Source organism: Pleurodeles waltl, chromosome 6 (genome assembly GCF_031143425.1).
Source record: "Pleurodeles waltl isolate 20211129_DDA chromosome 6, aPleWal1.hap1.20221129, whole genome shotgun sequence".
Classification (NCBI taxonomy): Eukaryota; Metazoa; Chordata; class Amphibia; order Caudata; family Salamandridae; genus Pleurodeles; species Pleurodeles waltl.
Window position 1 is genome coordinate 903,662,375 of NC_090445.1, and position 17,377 is coordinate 903,679,751.

Genomic DNA, 17,377 nt, shown 5'->3' on the forward strand with positions numbered 1-17,377 from the left:
ACCCCCTCCACACAACACCAGTGGGGGGAAGAATAGGTCATTATTACAAAGCATGGGAGGAAATCACTACAGACACTTGGGTTCTAGCAATTATCCAAAATGGTTATTGCATAGAATTTCTACAATTCCCTCCAAACATACCACCGAGAGCACAAAATTTATCAAAACATTCCGAGCTCCTGGAGATAGAAGTTCAAGCACTATTGCAAAAGAATGCAATCGAGTTAGTACCAAACACACAAATAAACACAGGAGTTTATTCACTGTACTTCTTAATACCAAAGAAGGACAAAACGCTAAGACCAATCCTAGACCTAAGAATACTAAACACATACATCAAATCAGACCACTTTCACATGGTCACACTACAAGAAGTGTTACCATTGCTGAAACTACACGACTACATGACAACATTAGACCTCAAAGACGCGTATTTCCATATACCAATACATCCATCGCACAGGAAATACCTAAGGTTTGTATTCAAAGGAATACACTACCAATTCAAGGTACTGCCTTTCGGTTTAACAACCGCACCAAGAGTCTTTACCAAATGTCTAGCAGTAGTCGCTGCACACATCAGAAGGCAGCAAATACATGTATTCCCGTATCTAGACGACTGGCTAATCAAGACCCATTCGTTAATAACGTGCTCACACCACACAAATCAAATCATACAAGCCCTCTACAAACTAGGGTTCACAGTCAACTTCGCAAAATCCAACATTCTGCCATGCAAGGTACAACAATACCTAGGAGCCATAATAAACACAACAATAGGAGTAGCCACTCCAAGTCCACAAAGAATTCAAAATTTCAACATCATACAACGCATGTATCCAACACAAAGAATACAAGCAAAGATATTACAACTCCTAGGCATGATGTCTTCATGCATAGCCATTGTCCCAAACGCAAGACTGCACATGAGGCCCTTACAACAGTGCCTAGCATCAGTGGTCACAAGCACAGGGTCACCTTATAGATCTGATGTTAATAGACTGCCAAACTTACCTCTCGCTTCTATGGTGGAACAATATAAATTTAAACAAAGGGCGGCCTTTCCAAGACCCAGTGCCACAATACGTAATAACAGATGCTTCCATGACAGGGTGGGGAGCACACCTCGATCAACACAGCATACAAGGACAATGGAACGTACATCAAACAAAACTGCATATAAATCACCTAGAACTGCTAGCAGTTTTTCAAGCACTAAAGGCTTTTCAACCAATAATAGTTCACAAATACATTCTCGTCAAAACAGACATGACAACAATGTATTATCTAAACAAACAAGGGGGAACGCACTCAACGCAATTGAGCCTGCTGGCACAAAAGATATGGCGTTGGGCAATTCACAACAAAATTTGCCTAATAGCACAATTTATCCCAGGGATTCAGAATCAACTCGCAGACAATCTCTCTCGATCACCAACAGGTCCACGAATGGGAAATTCACCCCCAAATTCTGAACACTTACTTCACGCTCTGGGGAACACCTCAAATAGACTTGTTTGCGACAAAAGAGAACGCAAAATGCCAAAACTTCGCATCCAGATACCCAAACAGGCAGTCCCACGGCAATGCCCTATGGATGAACTGGTCAGGGATATTTGCCTACGCTTTTCCTCCTCTCCCTCTCCTTCCTTATCTGGTAAACAAACTCGGTCAAAACAAACTCAAACTCATATTAATAGCACCAACTTGGGCAAGGCAACCCTGGTACACAACGCTGCTAGACCTATCAGTAGTACCCCACATCAAACTGCCCAACAGGCCGGATCTGTTAACACAACACAACCAAAAGATCAGACCCCCAGATCCAGCATCGCTGAATCTAGCAATCTGGCTCCTGAAATCCTAGAATTCGGACACTTACAACTTACCCAAGAATGTATAGAAGTCATAAAGCAAGCCAGAAGGCCATCCACCAGGCACTGCTATGCCAGTAAATGGAAGAGGTTTGTTTGCTACTGCCATATTAATCAAATCCAACCGTTACACGCAACCCAAAAACATGTAGTGGGTTACTTGCTTCACTTACAAAAATCTAACCTAGCTTTCTCTTCCATTAAAATACACCTTGCAGCAATATCTGCATACCTGCAGCCTACCTATTCAACTTCCCTATATAGGATACCAGTCATTAAAGCATTCATGGAGGGCCTTAAAAGAATTATTCCACCAAGAACACCACCTGTTCCTTCATGGAACCTAAATGTTGTCTTAACTAGACTTATGGGTCCACCTTTTGAACCCATGCACTCCTGCGAAATACAGTTCCTAACATGGAAGGTTGCATTTCTCATCGCCATTACCTCTCTAAGAAGAGTAAGCGAGATTCAGGCGTTTACAATACAAGAACCTTTTATACAACTACACAAAAATAAGGTCGTCCTAAGGACTAATCCTAAATTTCTACCAAAAGTTATTTCACCGTTCCATCTAAATCAAACAGTGGAACTTCCAGTGTTCTTCCCACAGCCAGATTCCGTAGCTGAGAGGGCACTACATACTTTAGATGTCAAAAGAGCATTAATGTATTACATTGACAGAACAAAGAGCATCAGGAAAACTAAACAGCTATTTATTGCATTCCAAAAACCTCATGCAGGAAACCCAATATCAAAACAAGGTATAGCCAGATGGATAGTTAAATGCATCCAAATCTGCTACCTTAAAGCTAAACGACAACTGCCCATTACACCAAGGGCACACTCAACCAGAAAGAAAGGTGCTACCATGGCCTTTCTAGGAAACATCCCAATGCAAGAAATATGTAAGGCAGCCACATGGTCTACGCCTCACACATTCACCAAGCACTACTGTGTAGACGTGTTATCCGCACAACAAGCCACAGTAGGTCAAGCCATATTAAGAACATTGTTTCAGACTACTCCCACTCCTACTTGCTGAGCCACCGCTTTGGGGAGATAACTGCTTACTAGTCTATGCAAAACATGCGTATCTACAGCGACAGATGCCATCGAACTGAAAATGTCACTTACCCAGTGTACATCTGTTCGTGGCATCAGTCGCTGTAGATTCGCATGTGCCCACCCACCTCCCCGGGAGCCTGTAGCAGTTTGGAAGGTACCTTCAACTATTTGTATATATATTATTTTAACCTTAAATAGGTACATAGTTAGTCACTCCATTGCATGGCCACTATTACTACAATACAACTCCTACCTCACCCTCTGCGGGGAAAAACAATCGAAGATGGAGTCGACGCCCATGCGCAATGGAGACAAAAGGAGGAGTCACTCGGTCCCGTGACTCGAAAGACTTCTTCGAAGAAAAACAACTTGTAACACTCGACCCAACACCAGATGGCGAGCTATGCAAAACATGCGAATCTACAGCGACTGATGCCACGAACAGATGTAAACTGGGTAAGTGACATTTTCATTTCTTAGTTTATTTTAAGAACCACAGGTTAAAATTTTACATGTAATAATTTGAATGAATGTGTTGCAGGTAAGTACTTTAGGAACTTTGAATAATCACAATAGCATATATAATTTTCAAATAAATCACATATAGCTATTTTAAAACTAGACACTGCAATTTTCAACAGTTCCTGGGGGAGGTAAGTATTTGTTAGTTTTTGTAGGGAAGTAAACCACCTACGGGGTTCAAGTTTGGGTCCAAGGTAGCTCACCGTTGGGGGTTCAGAGCAACCCCAAAGTTACCACACCAGCAGCTCAGGGCCGGTCAGATGCAGAGTACAAACTGGTGCCCAAAACGCATAGGCTTCAATGGAGAAGGGGGTGCCCCGGTTCCAGTCTGCCAGCAGGTAAGTACCCGCGTCTTCGGAGGGCAGACCAGGGGGGTTTTGTAGGACACCGGGGGGGACACAAGTTAGCACAGAGTACACCCTCAGCAGCATGGGGGCGGCCGGGTGCAGTGTGCAAACACGTCGGGTTTCCAATGTAAATCAATGGTAGACCAAGGGGTCTCTTCAGCGATGCAGGCAGGGGGGGGGGGCTACCCGGGGTAGCCACCACCTGGGCAAGGGAGAGGGCCTCCTGGGGGTCACTCCTGCACTGGAGTTCCAATCCTTCAGGTCCTGGGGGCTGCGGGTGCAGAGTCTTTACCAGGCGTCTGGATCTGGGAGTCAGCAGTCACGGTCAGGGGGAGCCTCGGGATTCCCTCTGCAGGCGTCGCTGTGGGGGCAACTCTGGCTACTCAGTCTCGTAGTCGCCGGGAGTCCTCCCTGAAGTGTTGTTTCTCCACAAGTCGAGCCGGGGGCGTCGGGTGCAGAGTAGCAAGTCTCACGCTTCTGGCGGGAAACGCAGTTGTCTTGAAGTTGCTTCTTTGGGAACAAAGTTGCAGTCTTGGATGAACAGAGCCGCTGTCCTCGGGAGTTTCTTGGTCCTTCTAGAGCAGGGCAGTCCTCTGAGGATTCGGAGGTCACTGGTCCTGGGGAAAGCGTCGCTGGAGCAGTGTCTTTTTGAAGTGGGGAGACAGGCCGGTAGAGCTGGGCCAAAGCAGTTGGTGTCCATCTTCTCTGCAGGGTTTTTCAGCTCAGCAGTCCTCTTCTTCTTAGGTTGCAGGAATCTTAGTTCCTAGGTTCAGGGGAGCCCCTAAATACAGAATTTAGGGGTGTGTTTAGGTCAGGGAGGGCAGTAGCCAATGGCTACTAGCCCGGAGGGTGGCTAAGGGGAGGGGGGTCACATTCCTATCCCTATTGGGGGGATCCTCCATCTGCAAGATGGAGGATTCCTAAAAGTCAGTCACTTCAGCTCAGGTTGCCTCAGGGGCTGTCCTGACTGGCCAGTGACTCCTTGTTTTTCTCATTATCTCCTCCGGCCTTGCTGCCAAAAGCTGGGGCCGTGGCCAGAGGGGGCGGGCAACTCCACTAGCTGGAATGCCCTGTGGTGCTGTAACAAAGGGGGTGAGCCTTTGAGGCTCACCGGCCGGTGTTACAGCTCCTGCAAGGGGGAGGTGATAAGCATCTCCACCCAGTGCAGGCTTTGTTACTAGCCACAGAGTGACAAAGGCACTCTCCCCATGTGGCCAGCAACATGTCGAGTGTGGCAGGCTGCTAGAACCAGTCAGCCTATACGGGTAGTTGGTTAAGGTTTCAGGGGGCACCTCTAAGGTGCCCTCTGGGGTGTATGTTACAATAAAATGTACACTGGCATCAGTGTGCATTTATTGTGCTGAGAAGTTTAACACCAAACATCCCAGTTTTCAGTGTAGCCATTATGGTGCTGTGGAGTTCGTGTTTGACAGACTCCCAGACCATATACTCTTATGGCTACCCTGCACTTACAATGTCTAAGGTTATGCTTAGACACTGTAGGGGCCCAGTGCTCATGCACTGGTGCCCTCACCTATGGTATAGTGCACCCTGCCTTAGGGCTGTAAGGCCTGCTAGAGGGGTGACTTATCTATACTGCATAGGCAGTGTGAGGTTGGCATGGCACCCTGAGGGGAGTGCCATGTCGACTTACTCGTTTTGTCCTCACCAGCACACACAAGCTGGCAAGCAGTGTCTGTGCTGAGTGAGGGGTCCCCAGGGTGGCACAAGATATGCTGCAGCCCTTAGAGACCTTCCCTGGCATCAGGGCCTTTGGTACCAGGGGTACTAGTTACAAGGGACTTACCTGGATGCCAGGGTGTGCCAATTGTGAAAACAAAAGTACAGGTTAGGGAAAGAACACTGGTGCTGGGGCCTGGTTAGCAGGCCTCAGCACACTTTCAAATCAAAACATAGCATCAGCAAAGGCAAAAGGTCAGGGGGTAACCATGCCAAGGAGGCATTTCCTTACACTGCCCTTAGAAGTGCAGCTGACAGTGAGACGTATTGGGAACACTGTATTCGTCACTCACTCTAGTTATTTGCAAATCTTCCGTTGGTTTTTAAGGGGAGCATCGCTGAGGTCCAAATTTTCAATGTAAGTACTTCCAGTAGGATATCGCATATTTGATCTTATGTCTGTTTCTTGACTACTCCGCACGAACCTGCTTAATGAGGAGTATGTCATTAAGTACACTCTCCTCTCGTGACCTAGTTTCCTACAGTATCTAACCTTTTGATTTTCATATCTGATGGCTTCCCCAGCGATGTAGGGAAACGTTCTCTCAATGAGAGACAGTACATGGTACTTTCTAGGGTCCTGAGACCTGGTTCTTTTCCCTACCTTATATCTGCTTTTAATTTTGAGGGTACTGGGCTTTTACAATCCTCAGTATGTTGTGCTTTCTTATACCTGGCATTATGTGCCTTTTTGTAAGCATATTGGTTAATGATCCATATGCTGTGCGCGTCTTTTCTTGGTGACTAAATTTTTTTGCTTTGCGAGATTTTCTGGTAATATAGTGGTTAGAAAGCAAATAATTTTAGGGACCTTTTAAAACTCGCTAGTGAGCAAGCCATGATTGCTTACACTTTTAAAAAAAAAAAAAATTTTCAAGACCATTTTTAAACATTAACAAATATATAGCTTGCAGCATGGTTTCAACTGCAGGACCCCCCTCAATTTATTAAAAAAATCGTGGTGAACAAGATGCAGAATGCAGCAATCATTGTTAATACTAGTTTGCGAACTACCGAGCTTTGAAGGTCACTCTTGTTGCACTGCAACCAAGCTCTTAGTATCAGCTCTGTTAAAGAAAAGCCAGGCATCTATTCGTAGCACTTTTTATTAACGTCCATCTCTGTCGAAGTGTGGAGCGATTTGAAGTTAAATATTTTTGCTTTTAACGTACTGTTTCATTTGTTCTTAATAGATGAAACCCACAAAGAACTTAACAGGAAGTTCCACTGTTCGGGCATCGACAGATGGTAATTATTTGACGTGTGCATGTATATGTATTTTCTGGATCATATTCGTTCGCTTTCCCTAATTTTAGTTTTAGGTTTGAACTGCAAACATAAGCTAGTCTGAGAATAGATGGCACACTGTTCAAGCAAGACGTGCGATTGCTTTGTTTCCGTTAGTGTGACTTTTTTTTTTAAGTATCATTTTGTTTATGAAACACTTTCTAGTGCTCACAAATGAAATTTTAATTTTAGAAAATGACTTACCGCATCCACGGTCCAAAATGTTGAGTAGTACAAAGAAGACTGAAAAAGAAGGAAAAGAAACCTTAAACGCAGAAGATAAAGACAAAACCCCTGGGCGATTGAGAAGAAAGCTTGAAACTAGTCAGACAAGCAAGAAATCGCTTCCTGTTGAAATGGAGGATGTTGGGACTTCACTAACTGAACACAAGTCCGTTTTGTTAACTCATAAAATTGACTCTACACCGACGAGAAGAGGGAGGCTACCCAGAGGATCTGTGGAGCCCATTTCTTCCATAGATAAAGGTGAGACCATGTGGAACTGTTTTTAACATAGTAATTTCCCCAACAGGCTTGGAGTGCTTGGTCAGAATATCGGTGTTAAATAGTACTGCTGGGAGCAGATCAGTGTTACAGGTTGCTGAGGAATTCTTCTAGTCGCAGATTCTTCATCACTGGGATATCACCCCCAGCTGGTTCTGACTGATTTCGCTATCCCTCTAGATTGGAGCAGTGCATAAATGACATCCCTACGCACTGATTTCAGTTCCTTTCATTTTCACACCGACCCATGTGGATCTGGAAATTTTACTCAATTGTCTAGCCTAGCTTCAGATTTGTTTTTCTAACAGTGTGCTAGGGAGTAAATCCCTACAAAAACAGGCATTAAGCTGTGCCAAAAATCGCCGCAAGTCTGTCAGTCACGGTCCCCACAAAGTCTTTGGGGCCGGCGTGCACCAGTAATGACTCCCCAAGTTGTGTGGACAGTGCACCCTAATGCGCCCCAAGGCAATCTGAAACTGGGAGGTGAAGCAGTACATCGTGGAGCAGGAGTAGTAATAACTCGAGTCAAAGTAGTGATTCGATCCTACAAACACTTCACTTCACTTTCTGATGGATCTCTTTGGGTAAGTCAAACCCCAATCTTCTGCACCAAAAGCAGAGCGGGCTTGAACCCTTCTGGCCACTCTCCTTCCAAAGAGAAGGCCAAGGACGGCCATGTGCAAATTGCACATGTAGAATTCATTGAATTTATATCTCTCCTGGTCCAAACTTGCCAATAGTTCCCTGGGCTGTCATCTACCATTGCAGCAAATGTTGGGCCTTCAACGAGGCCATGGTGCAATTCTGTTTCTGGCTCACTTTGGTATGCTTTCAGGCCCCATAGGGTCTCGATTGTATGATTGCAATCAGTGCTCCCGTGATGCTCACTTAGGGCACAACACTGGGCTGTTCCTGACACACTTGCAAGCTTTGATGGCAGCCACATGGTCCATACTGGCTTTCACCTCACCGGTGCCATTGTCCAGCCTCCGACAGCAGCAGGAGCTTGTTCGACGCCCTACAAAGTTACTAAAGCACATTCAGTTATCATGCTCCTTTATTCTAACCAGGCTCCTTCTGCCTGAAGCTTTTGTTCTTTCTGGTTCCTAGGTTATTCTACACTAGAACAAGGAGCCCCATTGGATACTGCTTATGATGAGTAGTATGATGACTTTCTTCCTCGTACTGATTATGCTGTATACTTTGACATTAAAAAAAGGCTAGTGGGCTTCACACCTATGAAACGGAGCTTGATTATCTACATGGGCTACCAACAGAGGAGTGCCTCATTTTTGGTGGTGGTTCTGATGGCAGTTGAAATACTAGAAATGCAGTGGTCTTCCCTTGAGGCTAAGGCACATGTTCTGAGATTCTCTGACAGTGGCGCCCTTCCTTTCAATCAGTGACTCTTCTAAATGGCTACATTTTTCTTGTATGCTAATTAGTCAGCTGGCCGCAGAGGGCTTATAAAGAATTCTACCCTAAAGTGTAATTGTGAAGGCTTTAAGTAATCATAACCATAAGGCCAGGGCCACTGGAATTGTTGGGTAGGAGATGGTCAAATTATACGTCGGGGTTGAATAAATTGTAGCAAGAGGCCAATTAAATAGCTTAATTCGGCACATTTTGTAATGGTATTACTTCATTATTTTATCATTTTGACTTGGGGACACTATCTGGATATTGGCTGCCCCTCAACACCCAAATATAGCAATAAGCCCCAGAAAGTTGACCAGTAATGTTAAAGGGCCTTCGATTGCGCGTCAACACATGTTGCTGCATTTTAAGTAACTTTCTAACCTCTTGAGCTAGAATTTTTTTTTTTGTTAATACTGCCGATTATGGGGCAGATGATGGAATATGTGGGAATTGTGTCAAATCTATATAATTATGCGAAAATCGCTGCAGCCGCTTAAGCATATTATTCCAGTTGCCCTGTCTTAAACCTTTTATGACCGTTCCTACTGATACAGAACCCAAAAAGATTGATTATTTCGGCAAATGAGTTATCTGCAAAGGTGTGGACACAATGGAATGCTTTGACAGAGTAGTTGGCACAAGTGGTTCTTCTAAGGCATGCCTGATAGGCAGCCTTGAAGAATCACTGATGGACATGCCTGTTAGCTGGTCCATACTCATGGAAAAGGTTTAAATCCACGCTGAGAAGTTTTAAAGATGGTTCCTTGTGGGTTATTGAGTCCTGGGGTAACTATTTCTCCATCAGTTCAACAAATGCAGGGACCATTCTAGGAGCGGTTACAGCCTGTAAACAATGGCAGCTTGCCTAGGTGGTAATATGCCATGTGCCACGCCTTTTGGGGTCAGCGGACATGGCACCAGCAGACCCTGCACATGACTGGTACACTAGGTCTCAAAATCCCATGCAGATAATCTTGCAAAGCTTCTTTAGGTTGTCCTGAATGACCCATGCCCTAATGGTGAGAGGCAGCGTTTATTATTTCCTCCTAGGTTGGCAATCAATGCTGTCCAGTAGATGGGCCTTCTTGATTGTTCAAAGGGGCCATGTCCTACATTAAGATTCCTTTCAGTCTACCCCCTCACTAGCAACAAAATTGGTAGAGCATCTGGCCTTTCTGCTGCAGGGGGATCTCTTGGGCTACAAAAATGCATGCCATTGATTGGGAAGCTTTTGTGAGCAAGAGCACGGAGATAAATGCTGATAGGCCCTGGACCTGGGAGGCTGAACAGTGTATCTAGACTTGCAGGATGGATACTTTCATATATCCACCTTGCAGTGCCACAGGTGTCACCTGCATTGAAAGCTCGGCCGGGAACGCTTCTAATTTACTGCATTTCTATTCAGGCTCTTATCTGGCTGTTAAAGTTGGTATCACTGCAGTTGGTCGTGGACTACGTCTGGAGAAATCAGTGAACTCTGCAAAAAGCACATTTTGGAATTAGATTCATTGGATGATGGCAAAGTCATTAAGTCAATTCTTGGCACTGATTTCACTGAGGCGAGTCACTCATCCAAACTGAGTGTGATATCCTGGGTCTTGGAGGATTGCTCTGACGCTTTTTGGTCTCCTGATCTTTTCCACCCTTTTAATTACGAAATGCCAGGTGACTCGTGCAGGCACTACCGTTGGGCCACTTTAATTCCTCTGCTCTACAGGCTTGCGTATCTGGCCCTGCATGACACTTTGCTGCTTTGCCCTGAGAAGAGCAACCTGCTTTCATGGATAGCAAATATACTGCCAGATGCCTGCATAATGGCCAGTTAATGGTTAAAGCTGAGCCAGTACAGATGGTGTGGAGGCCAAAGAGCATAAGTAATAGGGTGTGCACTATACCCATGATATTTGACCAAACCTGGATTTTCACTGCTATGCCTAGTTGTGCTTATCTTTGCAAAAGGTGAGGTGGGAGGGAGATGCATTCTTCTGTGGTGACTGGCTCCTTGGGGGTATAATAGCCTCAGCTAGTTTTGATCTCCTTTCTTTTTGGCTTGTGCGTTTCCATCACCTTACCCAGATCTCACCACCAGCTTATGTAACCCCTCATAAGGTAATTGGATATACTCTCCCTCCAAGTATACCTAGGGGCTGCTGACCTGCTGCATCCACCATTTTCCTCACGCAAGTTAGAGCCTCTGAATTCATTGGGCCCAAGACTTCCCTTTTTTTTTTTTTTTAACATCTTCACACAGGCAAATTGGAACTTGCAGTGCAGACTGATACAGCATCTTGCTTGCAGCCCGCATTGGCCACGGTGGTGACCGATTTCTCCTTGATCGGTTGGAGTGGGGATGTCTTGGCCATGGAGGTCGACATGAGTAGAAGGCAATCTGCATGACCTTCAAGCCATTCTGGTGTTCCATTCGCAGTCTGTCCAGGTCCTTGCAGACATTACCTTAAGCAAGGTGGCGTGAGATTGGTTTGACTGTGCCTGAAGGCATTGAAGATAATAGATTGGGCCAGACAGTTGTTCAGCTGTCCTTCTGCTAGTGAACTCCCTTACAGTGTGGGTGGACCATATCAGCATTCTGGTCTGTATTACCTTGCTAACCATGCATGATGTCTTAGTCCAGAGGTCGTTCAATCGACATCTGCTCTTCTAAGCACTCATTCACTGCCCTTTTTTTTTTTACACACTTAAATTTGCACTACCTGATATCCTCACCCTCCTGTGTCTGTTGGTAAGGAGCTTAGTGACTTGTTCCATCCAAGTTGGTCCTTATGCCCTTTGTAGGAAAGTGCCCCCCCCCCTCTCTCCTCCCGCCTTGTTTGCCGTGCTCCGGGTCCAATCAGTAACCACCAGTATCACTCAAAAAAGGGGTCATCAGGGCAAAAAGGATGACTTTTTCAGACTGGTCTGGATCCCCTGAGGGCTCTGTTACAACAGTCGTCACAGGTCTGTCTCGATCCTTTTTTTCTTTGGCCATGGTGATTCAGAAGTGTATAGTTTCTAGATAGCCCTCTCAAAATGTTATGCCTTTGCCAAGAAAAAATTCTCGGGGCTTCAAAGCTCATTTCACCATTGCAAAAGCATTCTTAGTCGCTGCACATTTCACACCTACCTGCCTCCCAATTCAGAACCGTTAGGCACATATGATAATGCTGACGTGCACCACTGTCTTTCTTTGGTTCCAGTGTTCGAATTGTGTAGCTGGGACTCTTGGCAGCAGGATTGTAATACAGCAATTAACATTGAAAGCCACCATAAATTACCAGTAGTCATTCTACTTTCGGTTATGACATGATCTTCATCCAAAACAGTGGAGGGGCCGAGGTGTGCGAAATTTGCGTAATTAGTTTCTGCAAGATCTGTCTCTTCACACTAGATTTTAGCGTGAAAGTGGTCTTCCATTTTTGCCACATGGGTGCATTTAAACAAAAGCGCTGCACACAAACTGCATGCATTCCGTTCTGGTGCAGTTGCTGTGAGTGACATGCAGTTATGTGAATACGAAATTTCCTAGCTTCCTGTCCTTAATAGAATTGAAACTTTCCTTCACGATAGCTAGGAAATTTCGTATTCTATATCAGGACCGGAGGCGAGGATTATGCAGGTTCTAAGCTTACTCACCACCAGAGAGGCTGCATCATGAATTGGTTTAAAGTAAAAACGTTCAAAAGTAGATTCAGAAGACCAATCAGCCGCATGCATAATGTCTTCTAATCTACCACCCACCTGTACAGCCTTTGAAGCCATGGCTCCTCGAGTCGAATGGGCGCCAAACACCTGAATATTAATACCTGCCTCAGACAGGATCCATCTGACCCATCTGGCAATGGAAGGAGAAGAAACCGCCTTAAATGGTTTCTTTAAAGAAATCAATAATTGATTTTCTCCTGCAGGCCTAAGATTCACGGTCACTTCTTCATACACTTTAAGACATCTAACGACGCATAATTTTGGTGAATCAGGGAAAGCTGGATAGGATACTGACCTGGTAAGATTCTTCGTTCTCCGTGAGATAGTAAAAGTGACTCCCTCTGGGGTAAAGATTCGAGATGAAACATCCAGAGCTCTGATACCCGCTTACATGAGATGAGGCACAAAAGTATGGCTAATTTGGCGGACAATTCCTTTCTCGACAGAAGGTGATTATCCTGCCAAGAGGTTAACAGATTAAGAACTGTGTTGACATCCCATAGTTCTGCGTATCTGGGTTGAGGAGGCCTAGAGAGTCTAATACCCTTGAAGTTTACAAATCCAGGGGTGTTCCCCAATAGGGTGATTGTTCAGAGGGGGGTGGCCCGCAGAGATGGCTGAACGAAAAGAGTTGATCGTACAATAAGCTAGACCAGACTCCGCTAATTCTGCTAGGAAATTCATGATGTCTGTAATACTGGCCCCCACGGGATCAGTGTTTGCCCACACACCAACTGGCCCATCTGTTCCATGCAGATCTATAGCGCTTGCATGTCCCAGGGGCCCATGCCTGCGCAATGAAGTTTTTAGCTGCTTGCGAAAGTCGGTAGTCTTGCCAACGATGCCTGAAATCTTCCAGGCCATGAGGAAAAGATGACCCTGAAGGACCAGGGGGTGATAAAGCCCCGACGGATCCCTGAGGATCGATGGAAAAACCGGGAGACGAAGAGGGCACTCGCAAGAGAGTTCCAGTAGAGTTGGGAACCACGCCTGAGATCTCCACCAGGGGGTTATTAGAATCACTGTCGCCTCCTGACGTCGCACCTGCGACCCGCGGGATAAGAAGAAAAGGTGGGAAAGCATAACCCTGAAGCGTCCCCCAGTGCTGGAGAAACGCATCTACTGCCGCTGCTCCCGGATCCGGGCGCCAGCTGAAGTATAGGGGAAGATGAGCATTCCATCTGGAAGCAAAGAGGTCTACTGAGCAAGGACCCCAACGGGCCATGATCGCCTGAAAAATCGAAAGATGTAGTTGCCAATCGCTGGAGTCCGTGAGAAACCGGGAATTCCAGTCCGCCAGAACATTCTGGGCTCCTGGGAGATATTCCGCTGTCACCGAGACTTGATGTTGAAGGCAAAAATGCCAAAAATCCTTTGCCAATTCCGCTAAGGCTCTCGATCGTGTGCCCCCTAAGCGATTTATGTATTGTACCGCCGATATATTGTCCATCCGTAGTAGCACTACACATGAGACCCTGTCCCTCGTCGGAGACCTGATCGCAAACGATCCCGCAAGGAGCTCCAGACAATTGATATGCATGGTCAGTTCTTGCGGGGTCCAGCGTCCCCCAAACGAGATGTCCCCGCATCGAGCTCCCCATCCCTGGCGACTGACGTCCGACTCTATTACCAGGTCTGGGGCGGCCCCGAAAATGGCTCTGCCATTCCATGCCTCCATGTGATCCAGCCACCAACGTAGTTCCGTGCTTGCCTCCTGAGACCGGGAGATGAGCTCGGAATACGTTACCCCTCGACGAAGGTGAAAGGCCTTCAGGCGCTGTAGGGCCCGGTAATGCAGGGGACCTGGAAAAATGGCCTGAATTGAGGAAGAAAGCAGACCGACCACTCTGGCTAATTGCCGTAGCGAGATGCTGTCGCGACGAAGGACTTTCCTGATTTCCTTTTTTATTTTGGATATCTTGGTCGTCGGAAGACTGAGGGACGCTGACCGAGAATCTATGCGGAAACCGAGGAAGATTAATGACTGGGTCGGAGAGAGCTCCGATTTTTGCTGATTGACGAAACCCAGATCCTGGAACAGAGCAATAGTTGTGTTCAGATTGAATAACAGTTGAGACCTGGATTGGTCCATTAAAAGGATGTCGTCCAGGTAAATGATGAGACGTATGCCTTGTGATCTCAGGGTTTCCACAACCGGTTTGAGGAGTTTGGTAAAGCACCACGGTGCTGAGGATAGCCCGAAAGGGAGAGTGGTGAATTCGAAGACCTGATCGTTCCAGAAAAATTGCAGGAACCTGCGATGAGGGGGAAATATAGGGACTGTGAGGTATGCGTCCTTGAGGTCTAGACGCACCATCCAGTCCCCTTGCAGGAGGAGGTCTCGGAGCATATGAATACCCTCCATTTTGAAATGTCTGTAAATTACCCAATCGTTGAAGGCCCGAAGATTGATAACAGGCCGAAACCCCTTGTCTTTCTTTTCTACCAAGAAGATGTTGCTTATGAAACCTGTGGGGTGAAGGGACGCTAAGGATATGGCGCCCTTGTGCAGAAGATCTTGAACTTCCAAGTCTATAAGCCTGGAGTTTTCTGCTGAGAACACTATCGGTGTTGGCAGAGAATCCTGACACGGGGAACCCCAGAATTCTATCTGGAACCCTGATACTGTCTGTAGAATCCATGCATCTGATGTAATGCGCCTCCAATTGTTCTTGAAAAAACGCAATCTCCCTCCGAAATCGCGAGGGGAAAAAAGGATAATCCTTACCAGAGGGACCTCCTGGGGCATTGGCTGCTCCACGTGCGATCCTAGAGGATCTGCCTCTCCCTCTTCCCCTGTTGGGGAAGAAAGTTCCCTGTCTGCCGTCACGCCAGCCGTTGTTTCGGGAGGCACCGGGGTCTTGTTGGTAAGGACGGCCGGAAGAGCGACCCCTGCCTCGCCCGGCCCCGCCAAAAACCTTCTTCGGAAAAATCTTTTTTATGGATGATTGGGCCTTATCGAGAGCCGAAAACGTAGCCACGAATTTGCCCAACTCCTTAACAAAAGGGTCACCAAATAAATTGCCCTGGGCAACAGCCCCTGCCTCAGAGTGAGAAAGTTCCCCTAATTTGGGGTCTATCTTGATTTATAAAGACCTGCGTCTTTCTGCCGAAATGGCACAGTTCGCATTGCCCAGAAGACAGACTGCTCTCTGGGCCCACCCTGCGATAATGTCTGTTTGAAGGGGAGTGTTTGATTGCTTGGCGCGTTCCGCCAATTGCATAATCTGAGTGAGGGGGCACAGTATATCAAGAAGTTTATCCTGGCATGCTCTCCAGGAGCGGTCGATTCCCTTCTTGGGATCTTTAGTGTACTTGGCAAAAAATGTACACATTTTCGGGTCTATTTCCGGAGTAAAAGCAACCTTATCGGAAAGAAAAGGGCGTGGGCATTCCGCCCGTAAACGGGCACGCACTTCCTTGTCCAAAGGTTGCCTAATCTTGCTGGCCACATAGTCGGCCACCCTGTGGTCAGGATGCCACTCTGATGAACGCGGGTGATAGATACCCTCCGGTTCAAACATATCAGAGTCCGAATCCCCCAGCTCCGAAGGATCTGGTATCGAAGCGCCAGGACGCCAAGGACGGCCTGAGTCATCAGCCTCAGAGGACCCGTCGTCTGAACCTTCTAAGATGCCTCTAGGTGACCCGCTATCAGGGTTCCATAGGTGGTGACTGAAATCACCCATTGCTCCGGGCAAACGGCCCTCCCGGGAGGGTAAACGCTTATGCGCGCGCACTCTTGGAGTGAGATAGAAATTCACTATCCTCCAGGTGCCCCGCGTCGCGCTTGCGCTGTTTCTTGGGAGCCGGAAGGGTAGAGGTAGTACCTTCCACTCCCGTCATACCAAACATGCCCGTCCCCTTGGAGACTTGTTCCGTTAGTTTAGCGACGGTGTCCCTAAGGGGGGGCCAACGCATGTGAAATTGCCTGTGAAAACAAAGCGTCCATCCCAGGGGGAAGGGCACTGTGCGAGGGACCCTCCCCTGGGGACATGTTGGTGAAAGGTTCATGTTCCTGAGAGGAGTGCATACTGAGGTTCAGACGAAAACAAAATAATGACAGAGAAAACACCCTATAGATTTTATAAAGGGTAATTCCCTACCCCCTCTGTCGTATTATAAATTATTTTCACAAGAAAAAAACAAAATTACTTCCCTTCGGGGTAATATCCTACCAATGAGGTGTCACAGGGCAGGGAAAACCAAGCAATTACAACTTTGTTACAAACAACTGTGAATAAAATTGGAAAAACCTTTGTAATTTCGAGCGTCGAGTTTAAAACACTCGAATCCCGAAAAAACGCTGCAAAAATACACCTCTGGCGCCCTCTAGTGGGCCCGACGTGTATTTATAAATAATAATAGAAACGAAGGAAAACAACGTGCGAAGCCCTGAAAGCAAATAGGCTAACACGCTAGCAAACAAACATTAACTTCAAACCAAACTCTACTCAGAGGCAGAAAAACGGCACTTATCTGACTTCGTAGCAGTGAAGAAAGAGGACGGTTGACGCACCTGGGAATATTTATATGGACGTGATTGGAGGGTCCTCATTGGATGCTGGTTACCATGGCGGCGGCTTCATGGAACTTGTAGTTTTTCTGTTCATATTGTGTTTAACTTTGAACTTGCTAATTAATAACAAGTGAAGAAAGATCTGCATAATCCTCGCCTCCGGTCCTGATATAGAATTGCTTTTACTGGCATAATTTTGTGCAAATCGATCATGTTAATTTCGTCAAAGCCTAGCGGAGAGCTTAGTCTTCCTCAGTTGGGTTTCAGCACTGGAGTAGCTGGTAGCAGTTTGATCTTATTTGGTGAAACATTCCAGGGCACTTTCTTGTTTTGAGTTTTTTGCCTGCTGTGTCATTTAGTCAAAAGATCTGTGACCAAGTCATTTTTTTTTTTTTTTT

At 46.3% G+C, this 17,377-nt stretch overlaps 1 protein-coding gene across 2 annotated transcripts in view; it reads left to right on the forward strand.

Annotated features, from left to right (window-relative positions):
* The window catches only part of MKI67 (marker of proliferation Ki-67), a 76,840-nt gene that overhangs the window by 46,748 nt on the left and 12,715 nt on the right, over positions 1–17,377 (forward strand). For both annotated transcript variants that reach the window (XM_069239720.1, XM_069239719.1), the window contains exons 14-15: positions 6,745–6,799; positions 7,031–7,324. In XM_069239720.1, the coding sequence (XP_069095821.1) occupies positions 6,745–6,799; positions 7,031–7,324 (349 nt within the window). The remainder of the gene's footprint in view (positions 1–6,744; positions 6,800–7,030; positions 7,325–17,377) is intronic.